General features: G+C 37.5%; 1 protein-coding gene across 3 annotated transcripts; it reads right to left on the reverse strand.

Moving 5' to 3' along the window:
- Positions 1-122: 122 nt before the first annotated feature.
- On the reverse strand, positions 123-7,209 carry stx5a (syntaxin 5A). 3 transcript variants are annotated; one of them, XM_066649987.1, is made up of 12 exons: positions 7,053-7,209; positions 6,210-6,314; positions 5,395-5,636; positions 4,887-4,954; positions 4,720-4,775; positions 4,408-4,478; positions 3,761-3,877; positions 3,536-3,592; positions 3,280-3,361; positions 2,886-2,992; positions 2,640-2,761; positions 123-1,500 (listed from the first exon to the last, which is right to left on the reverse strand). In XM_066649987.1, exons 3-12 carry the CDS (start codon positions 5,461-5,463, stop codon positions 1,341-1,343), a joined length of 909 nt encoding a protein of 302 aa, XP_066506084.1. In that variant the 5' UTR covers positions 5,464-5,636; positions 6,210-6,314; positions 7,053-7,209; the 3' UTR covers positions 123-1,340. The 3 variants fall into 3 exon arrangements, with proteins under 3 accessions (XP_066506084.1, XP_066506085.1, XP_066506086.1); XM_066649988.1 differs by lacking the exon at positions 7,053-7,209 and adding an exon at positions 6,904-7,045; XM_066649989.1 differs by lacking the exon at positions 6,210-6,314 and having other exon boundaries at positions 7,053-7,207.
- Positions 7,210-11,058: the final 3,849 nt, after the last annotated feature.

An 11,058-nucleotide genomic window follows, 5' to 3' on the forward strand; every position in this document is an offset into this window, starting at 1 on the left:
TTTGAATATTCGCATTAATAAAACTGCACATATTTTCAATAAGCCTATTAAGTGGGTGATTGTCTACACACATAGAAAAAGCATATACACAATTAAAGGAGAGGGGGTGAAAAAAGAAAAAACAATTTCACTGATGCAAATTAGCTTTTAATATGCACTTTCTTTCCAGACATCTGTTACTATGTATGTTCAGTTCATACACAAGGCAAGGCATTCAGCTATAAAAAGTGTGGAAAAGAAAACTGATAAAAAGTGCTCATTAAATAATACACTGTACATTGGTGCATGTAGTTTGAACAGCATGTCAGAGGAATAAATGGTCTGCTGAATGAGGAACTCTGAGGGGTCAAGAGACTGAAAATGTTAATGTGATAATTTTGACCATTAATTCTTAGGTAACAGCCTTCACAGCCCCACTGCAGAGGGATTTTTCCTCTTCACATAAGCCTCAGTAGTAAACAACTACTTTGCCAACTCTGCATACGTAGTGGCTAGCTAGAGAGAGATAGAGCCTTACCCAAAGGCTTTAATGGTTATAAATCACAGCTACTTTGACTAATTTTAAGCAAATTTACTCAGAAGTTTCAACTAAATACTGCATCAAAGGATCTTCATTTACACTACTTAATGTGTAAAATCATGAGACTCTGTATATACATTTAGTGATCTGGGTTTGGCAAAAATAAAACTAAGAAAATAAGGAACTCAATTTACAGTAAAAAGCCACTGAAGGCTATAATTTTCTCCATTATCAAATAACTGTACCTTTGACATACAAACAGGAGACAGAATAATGCACATTAAAGATGGAAAGCTTATCATAAGGAGAACTGTACAGGCAGTCACATTAATTTATCATAAAAGGGAGTCTTTTTACTTCATTCATGTTATCAACAATTACTGATAACACTGTCTGAAGAAATTATTAAATCAGTTTGCAGAATCAAACCATTCAACAAAATCAGCCTTCTCCTTAGAACAAGTATGAAAAGGGAAGGCTCAATTTAATAATGTAGATGTCTGAAGATAAAGAGAAAAGGACATTAGCGAAATCTGACTGCAGTACTCCCCACTCTGAGTACTACAGTGTGTTACTTCTGCCTTCATCACATTGACCTTTCCAGGGAAAAAGGAACAAACCGCACAGAGTGTTTCTACAATTTAACTAACATAGGTCATTCTCGGTAAAAGCATATAACCCATAAGAATTTAAATTTTTCACCCCTGTCCCATTTGGTAGATCTACTATTATCCAGTCTTGTGTTGCACATTGCCCACTAAAGTCCATCACTTCACATATTCCTCTCAGTTCCCTTTCTTCATCCCATCCTTCTTTCATCTCAGGCGAGGAAGACCACAAAAATGATGAAGAAAACAACAAGCACAAGGAATATCTTGATCATGAGCCAGCGGTTGGAGGACACTGACTGAAAGTATTTCAGAATCTGGGTGTGGGCCATTTCCACGTTCAGCTGAGTGTCCTCTACATTGGAATCAATCCTACAGAAAGATCAACTAGAATCAATGGCTACTACAGACAAAAGAAACAATATTCCACTGAGTGTGGAGTAATCACATTTACTACTAAAGACAAAATTAAAACAAAATAAGCTTTTCCCCACTTAACAAAATTGCTCTTTGTGAATTTTACACAGTAAACATGTAAAATCTAAAATTCTGAGAGGGGTTCAGTAGCAATGCAAGAGTTCTCTTAGACAAAAATTCCTAACCACTTCACCATAAACCAGTAACAGGCACTGGGTAATTTGGTTTTCAGCCACAACAACAATCAACTACAGCAAGGAATGTAGCAGCATAACCGCTGAACTTTTTATAAATATCATCATTATTATTATTTTTCGCAATTCAAACACCCATATTTATATATTTTACCCGATTACTAATATATCACTGCATGTACTCAAACTCACAGTTCATGCTCCAATTTTCAATGATCACATTCAGTTTCTCACCCAAGTTTAGTCAGCTCAAGAATCATGATGTACATGGATACAACAGGTCAATTCTGTCTCTGCTTCCAAATATATTAATGCTGAAACAGGCTGGATATGTGGGTGTGTTCATCGCAATCTTTTCATGAAATAAACATGAGAATAGCGGCAGTAACAATTACACTGGTCAAAATCCCTTTCTGAATGTCTAAGGACTTATCAATATCATTCACCCACCATCACACCTTTCATTCTGTTGGTGGGGGTTTGAGGATCTTGTCCACTGTTGTTAAATTGTTGAACCCCTGCTCTACTGAATGTGCTCTATTATCCTGCATGTTATCTTCTGCACTGCATGCAGACCATGTCATATGACTCATGTTAAATAATTGAAGGTATTGGGCTAAAGTGTTATTTTTGTCTCAATTCCAGAACACCCTCTTTTTTTAACACCAGTTTTAAATGGCAAAATCTAGGCCAGAGGTGAGGTGCTTTCCACCCAAGTAGTAATCTATTGGTTCCCTATTTCTATTAAGGAATTTCTTCTTTCTTATTAGGTCCTCCATAAACTCTTCTAAAGGCACCGTTGGAGGTGCGATAGACAGCAATGCCCAGCAGGTTTTACATCATCCATTTCAACCCCCCCCACCCCCCTAACACAACACTACTGAGCATTTTCCTTCTCACCTCTGTATGGTCTCCTCCTGTTCTTTGACCATATGTGCCAACTGTTGGAAAATGGAGCTTAACTCCACGATGGTGGTCTCAATGTTTTGCATAGTATCTGCTCGACTCTGGATATAAGAGTCCTGTAAAAAAACAATGAATGTGTAAAATACAGAATAAGTAAAAACAATACAACAAGGACGAGACTTTATCTTGAGGCAAAACAAATTATTCTAATAAACCAAAACGGGTGACAATTAAAAATACCTGTTCATCAATAAGTTGCAGTTGGAGGGGGTTGGCACTTGAGTCCATGTCAATGGTGACATCACCACCAATGCTTCTAGATTCATCTTGCATGAGTACTGAGCTACCTGAAAAAACAGTCACACCTTAAGTTTGTGTAGACAGAAATGGAGAAAACAAGGACAGAAGAAATATAATTTAGCCAAATAGACCAAAAAACAAGTGCCTTTGGATAGGGCGGTTTACACAGGGTGATAAATGGCGCTGTGGTACTATTTATCCAAGTGGCACTTAAATGCATATTGGGTATTTAAGAAGCAGGGCAACTGTTATAACTTGTGAAAAAAGGAATATTATGTTCCCCATTAACATGATACAACAAGTAACCCTCTTTCAAGGACATGTCTTTACTTACTAAAGTTGTTAGCAAGAAGAGGAGAGGCAGATACTGGGGCCTGAGAAAACTGTTCTCTCCTACTACGCTGTTGCTTTAGATTCTACACAGAGACAAGAAATACTCATAAACAAAGAGTCACAGTAAAGGAAGGATATGTGATGAAATGTATGCTACATTACAGCTGTTTTCAGTGAATAAACACTGTGGGGTATGCATTGGCAAACACTGGACGAAAAAATAAAAACAACACAAAGACCAGGTAAATAGATCATACCTCGGTTCTCACTTCCAACACGGACTTGAAATCATTAGACATCGATGCTAATTTTGACTGCATGGATTAAAAAACAAAAAGAGAACATTTTTTTTAATGAAAAGAGAGAAGCTTTAGACATAAGCGTATAAAACAGAGTAAGTCTAGCCAATGTGTATTTATCCTGATAAGGAAGACGACAATCTCTGAAAGCTTCCTTTGAGTATATGAGATAAAATATCTAACCTGAAGAGAGACGACAATCGTGTTGGAATGTGTCTGGATATGGCGTCCATTCTGTCCGCTGCGGGATCGTACCAGATTCTGCAGCTGTGCTATCTGTTTATTCAAACTGTCAATGTCCTGAACACGAGATAAATAGACATAAGTGAGTAAGTTATTCAACTTTGAGCTGTTTATTCGATGACAGAATTATCACAAACACCAAAGCACATGTTATGAGGTCTAAGCTCATATATATATTTTTTCCATTACTGCTTTATTTATACAGATTTATTTATTTATATATGTTCGTATCCTGAGTTTGATCATACAGACACGCAAAAGGTTAAATTAAAATTACAACTGTCTCTGGAATGTGTGTCGTCACTTAGAGAATAAGAATACAGTTCAATTTGTTTGCAAGCAGCCTTATAAACTCATACATATGCCATACATTTATTTTCCCCAAACCACCAATATCCTCTTAGCAATCCTGTATTTCTCTTTTTTTTTCCATCTCCATTTACTGTATAGAAGCACTTTGCTTTTCATACTTTGCTAGTCCCATTTTAACACTGTTTTACAGATTTTTATTGTTTGTTTAATGATCTTAGAGAATATTAAAAAACATTAACAAATAAATAAAGTAATAATAAACAATGGCTACTCACCTGCTTTATAATGTAGGTTAACTCTTCAATTTCAACGTGTTTATCATCAAATAGTGATTTCCTTTTGGCCACTGAAAAGATGAGAGACATGTTATTCATTTATACGATCTTAAAAAAAATATATATGTGGATGTTTTCAAGACACACAAATTAAATAATAATTTTGCTTGAATTCATGTAAAACAAGCCAATCATGTAACAGGTTTAAATAAGTGTGTGTGTGTGTGTATATATATATTCTGACAACTAAATACATCACTTTACAAAATAACTTACAATGTTAGCAATATGTCCTGACAAGGAGATACTTACAAATTGTTAGTTTTTCCAGTTTGGCAAATGTGTTACTCAAGTCCTTCCCAATTCGCCTGAGAGAGGCCAGATAAATGAAAAATTATATGAAAAGACAAAGGCTATTAGGAAATGTTAAATATAAAGAAACATGTCATCTCAAAAGGATTTGCCTAATTTTTTCTTACTTTGCCATGACTGTAAAGTCACTTCGCTGTTTAAGAGCATGAAGGGAGGGCTTCGCCTGCATACCATTCTATTAAAATGGAAGAGGGAAAAAAAAAATAAAATAAATAAATAATCGAAAAATATACAGAATTAAAGATTATGACAAACTCTATAATAGCAAAAATGAGGAAAGCACATCACAGGCCGTTTGTATTGGTAATAAAAGCATACACTAATTACATAAATAAATAAACAAATACACTGGAAATACCTACATTTACATAGGGAATGTTTATGATCATAAGCTTTCCCTTAAAGGCAAAAAAAATGCTCATGTTCTATGAATATATACAGAAATGCTGTCCTCAGTAAATACAGTACATCACCCAATGTTTAACTGAACACTCTGTAAAATAGAGCATGTCTAACCCCTATCATTTTAAATCACAATAACGTGAATTGTTTTCAGGTGTGTTAAATTCACTAGGTAAAATAACACTGAAGTGAGACAGGAAAGTGATGACTTACCTGTATCTGTCTCCCCTGCAATGATTTACAAGCAGACTGGAACTCAAGGGTGCGGTCTCTACAAGTCATGATGCTGAAGACACTAAACTACAAGGCGGGTAGCTGGGTAACTAATACAAAATTTGTCCAATTGGAACCCTCCCTGCCTTGTTTAACTTTACAAGGCCAAAGGAAAAGCAAACTAAATCCAGTCTTTAGAAACTTGTTGGAAGAGTATGTTCCTGAATGTCCCCACGCCTCATCTGTTGAGAATAGAAAGACATTTGTAGTCATCTGATCATCAGCAAACTTCAGAGAAAGTCCTGCTTCCCTTATTTACTGTTTTAAATGTACAAACTTCAATACTGGCTATCCGATACCATCCATGACACTATCGCACCAACGAATTCTCTAGTTCAAAGAAAGTGGCAGTGGTAAAACTTTTTTTCTAGCAAGACGTTTATTGTAGACATACACATCTGAGAGAAGAGAACCAACTACATGTATATATACGCCAGTATAAAGAAAAAATAAAAAAGGAATTTGGAAGTCCCATTATAAAATATGATTAAACCAGAGAAATAATTTAGCCTCGTGATAATTAAGCAATCAGATGTCCTGCTTAAAAAGCTACTCTAAAATTATGTATTCCAGAAGCCAACATTGCAAACAGACTCAGAAGAACAAGATGCTGAGGACTTGTTGTGTTTAATGAATTATGTTTAAATAATATAAAGAATAATAGGCATTTGTTTCGTTTTGTTCAAAGAATCTACTCTACTTATAAGACGGAAAATTCCTGTCAGGAACATTTACATTTAATTTGCTTAACTTACGTGTAAACACAAAACAGGTGAGTGCCGGAGCAGTCTTGGACTACGAGCTTCACAACAATCCCAATTCGAAGCGGTAACGTGAAAAATCAGTGACAGCACGGTGATCTAAAATTAAAGGTATCAGAGGGAAAAATAAAATATAACAGGTCATAATTAGGCCTGAAACCTTCCAGATCAGGCGAACTACCAGCTGCGTGGGGAAAAACTCAGGTATTACTGGATACTGCTTAGCCGGATCGAACTGATTAACGTTATAGTTACCGATAAAGCATTTTAACATATTGCTTCCACAAATCAATGTAACGGTAAATAGCTAACGTTAAAAAGACACAAATCCTAGGTACCACAAGTTAACTCAAAATAGAAGAACTAAATCCTTTCTCCGTTCAGCGGCATCAGAAACTGGAAACGGTACAACACTAGCGACTGTGTCTCAAATCGCTCCCTACCACCCTTGTAGTGCAAAAAAATAGTTCCAGAAACTACAAGTTCTACACAAAAATACCGCTACAGAACCTTGGATAAGGAGTCGCAGCGTCCGACTGAATACAAATGTCTTTCGACTGAATACAAATGTCTTTCAACTGAATATGTTATGCATTATTTTGGTGTAGAAGCGTTTACATTTTAGCCTACTCAGTGCCCTACATAGGGAGTTGGGAGAGATTTGAGACACATCCTTTTAGCTACGTACCTCAGTCAGCTGGTTAGCATTGCTGCTATCTAGTGGAGAAACTCGACAAAATATCGAGGAATACAATCTGATATAATGCGAAAGATGTGAAAATCAAACATGGACCTTACTGTCAACACCACGCAGCGAAACAATATATATTTACTTACTATTCTCCGGTAAATCTGTCGGTTTGTTCCCAGACTGCTTTCGTTACCGACGTTGGAGTTTCAGTCCTGACCTCTTCCGGCGCCTCACGTCATTGCCACGTCCACCAGTGACGAGTCAATCCCAAATGAGTCGGCTCATTGATTCAGCTCGTTGGGTCTTAGAAAGATGCAGCTAATTGATGAAATTCACACTTTGGTCATCAATTGAACCATTAAACATTTATCTCTGTTCAAAAGGGCACAATTAGAATTCATGTATTCTTTATTTAGAGAAGTTATTTCGAAGTTATTAGCACCAGGTGTTTGTTCACTGTCCTTATATTGAAATAGTGTGTTTGTTCACTATAAAACATATTTCGTTGTGCATTCTAAAATGACCAATATTTGGACATTTCACATAAATGTTTTAATTTAACTGGAGACAAAACCCATCTTATGACAGACATTCAGACATCCTAGAACATTCCATCTCTGCCTACATTGTATGTCACTGTGTCATATTCGTGTCGGTTTTGAAGTCAAGAAGTTCTTCCTTTTGTTAAATAATTAAGGAGAGTGTAGACGAAATGCTTTTCTAGATAATTTAAATTATAATCGCTAACTGAAGAGCCGTTCGGGAGCCGAAATAGCCGACTCCCAACTAAACTTATATGAATCCCCGAAGTACCGACACCGGAATGCCCATCACCAGCGAAATACTCGCCGTGCTCGAGCACGTGAGCGATGACGTAAAAAAATCCTGTTTATACCCTGACCGGTGTAAATTGTCCGTAGACTGTCTACGATTAAAAGATAAATATACTGGACACCGATACGTCTTTCGTTGTTTTTTGTCTTTATTGTGGAGGACACTTGTGGATTCAGATAATTTCAGTTTTACTAGTGTGGAGTTTACCCTGATACCCTGTTATGGTGTGATTATTTGACGCAACTGAGCCGGCTCAGCTGATGAACATAGTGATCACCTGTGATCTACAAGAACATGTCAAGCCTTTTTTATTAGAAATAAACATGCCTTTTTTGTCACTGTCCTTTTAAGACAAAAGTCGTGTGTTCTGGATGTCAAAAAGTAGTCCAGGCTGAAACATTCCTTATAACTTCAGTGTGTCTTAACTAAACTACAGTAAGCTGATTAGGTGTATGTACTGCAAAGTGTAACATCACAAAAACACAGAATGCAAACTGGTCTGTTTTTCAGGTAGTTTTCCATATATGGACTACATGACTAAGGTGAATGTTATGTTTTTTAACTTCAGTGTTTACATATTACTTGTAGAAGATAAGATTTGGAGCCAGACTGACCTCAGCCAGAACATCTTAGTGGGGCCCACATGGTTTGATCAAGAGCTGGGTTCAAGATGGGCATGACTTTGGGTGGGTTGTTGATTGTCAGTGCCTATCTTACTGGGTAAATATGGGAAGTCTGGTCACAATTCTACATTATAGAGCCTACATGGAACTATAGAGGACTGTCATATAAAAAGGGAGATTGTGTGATTTCAGAAAGGTCACCCATATTGGCCAAATCTTAAGCCCATCTTGCTCCAATCTCTGACCCTGGAAGGCTATATTGGCTAGCTTCAAATCTGAGGACAAAATTTGCTGGTATATAAGTGAGTGGGCTACCCTTTTGAACGTGACATGGGTGATATGGCTGCGATATCTCTCTGTTTTCTGCATCGTAAGGTATTCATTCACTGAACTGAGTACAGAATAAAGCTACTTATTACAATCAAACATTTTAAAGTTGTGGGCGGCACAGTAACACAACAGGTAGTGTCACTGTCACACAGTGTCCTGGGGTTGTGGGTTCAAGCCCCTCTCCGGGTAACTGTCTATGAGTAGTTGTGTGTATTCTCCCAATGTCTGCATGGGTTTCCTTTGGGTGCTCCAGTGTCCTCCCACAATCCAAAAAAACATACGTTGATAGGTGGACTGGCTTCTCAAAGTGTCATAGGTGTGAATGTGTAAGTGTGTGCGTCTATAGGTCTGAGTGAGCCACCCTGAATTGGATAAGTGATAATTGGATAACACAATGAATTTTAAAGCTGCATTCAAGGGCAAGCCCCTTTGGAATAATCTGGAAGCCATCTCATGTTCAGGGTCTTCTCTTCCAATTGTTCTTTTCTCAAAAGTAAAGATTGAGGGAGAGTTATTTGGAAATAATTTAACAATGAAAATAACTTGAATATTTTAAATCAAATTATGACCTTTCTTAGGTTTTTTGCACCGTCTATCAATACACCACTAGCTTCTAATCACTAATCACAATCTATGTTAGATGAGTGATCTATGGCCTGGGCTGGTAAGTGCATATGTTCTATTGGAGAGCTTTACATGGGGTATAACTTCATTTGCTGAGCTATAAGAGAAATATAATCTTTCTCTAAAAACACGACATTTTATAGGGTGGTCGCTCTATGTGTTACTGGCCTCCAATGGCAGAATCTGTTCTTACCACTAGGTGGCACCACTTTGCTCAAAGATTCATATAATGCTGGGCGAGTTTTGGGCATTACTGATGTGACAATTTTATGAAGATCTGGATATTTATTTAAGTCATTGCTGGGTTGTATACTGAGATGCACAGAAACACAAAGTAAGATAAGAAAGAAGTTAGTTGGTTGCCAGAGTGAAAGGGGTGCTTTTAAGATAACTGTCACTTTTTATAACTGTCATGTTATCACTCTCACACACGCACAAACACACACACACTTAGGCCCGCATCATGGAAACTCAACAAGAAGCAGCATGTTTGGTTCTTTATTGTTTCCTCCCTTCTCTTTATGGACGTGCCTTTTTGTTGCCACAACCATTTCTCCTCCATGATCGTAGAGATCTGTTTTTTACATACTCATTTGGAGGGTATTATGATGTGAAAAATCCAACTTCTTTTTTGACTCAGTCTGCACTAACATTGCCAGAGAAATCCAGAAAACATTTCCTTTCATGCGAGGACATTTCTGTTAACTCATCAGAACAAACATCACACAGATGCTTCTATCTGACAAACCCAGACCCTGTGTTTTCCTCTGTCTCTTTTTCTCTTACATATACATGCACCTACTGTTGTTGTCTCTCTCTGATGCCATCAAAACATGCATGCCTGTACATTCATGTTGTCCTGATACCATCCTGTGCTTTCCTGAACACAGCTGCTTCAACAAAGAGTCACAGTATAAACAGGGCTGGTGTTTTATCATTTACTGCCACAGAGAGAGAGTGAGAGAGAGAGAGAGAGAGAGAGACATGGATGGTAGATGGAAATAAACAAAACTATGTTTTGAGATGGAAATGTAAGGGATGAGTGTGAGAGAGGAAGATAGAACCCCTGGGAGAAAAAAAGAGAAAATGAGATAATAAAGTGAACAGGCCTGTTTGTTTTTCAGCTTAGGGGCATTGATGAGTTAAGGGATGCTCACTTTTAAATAAAAGATGGAGAAATGGTTTCTCTTACATGTACATCTCACTGAGATTTCCAGAGTAGAGAAAGACAGAGAGGGAGGAGGAGGATGACAGCTAGAAAGCTACTATATCTCAGCCTCTCTATGGATGACTCATTCTGGCTTTCCATATTTCTCTCTCTCTCTCCTAATTTTGTGCAGGGGATGCTAAATTTAGTCCTGGCACCGAGGCCTGACAGACAGGTAGACCAATATCAGCTTAGTGGCTTTGGTGCTTTCACACTAAATGCAAGTTCATTGCATCATCCACAGTCATTATAGAGTGAACTGCACATTGTATATTCATCTATTCTCTGCTTCCCTCTGCAGATGATGCAATGGAAATGATGCTGAGCTTTTATAATGTCACCAGAATCAGATTTCTGGAACTGCATTAAAACACAATCCCCCCCAAGTGAGTGAAAATAATACAAACACAGAACATTAGAGAGCCTCCCAGAGCTTCATAACATGCTAGCCATGAAAGCTGACCTTTACAAAACAGCCAGCGATACACAGCACTGACAACTGAGCTTTTATAACAGTGTATCTTAACCGGCCCA

This window comes from Hoplias malabaricus, chromosome 17 (assembly GCF_029633855.1).
Source record: "Hoplias malabaricus isolate fHopMal1 chromosome 17, fHopMal1.hap1, whole genome shotgun sequence".
Taxonomy (NCBI): Eukaryota; Metazoa; Chordata; class Actinopteri; order Characiformes; family Erythrinidae; genus Hoplias; species Hoplias malabaricus.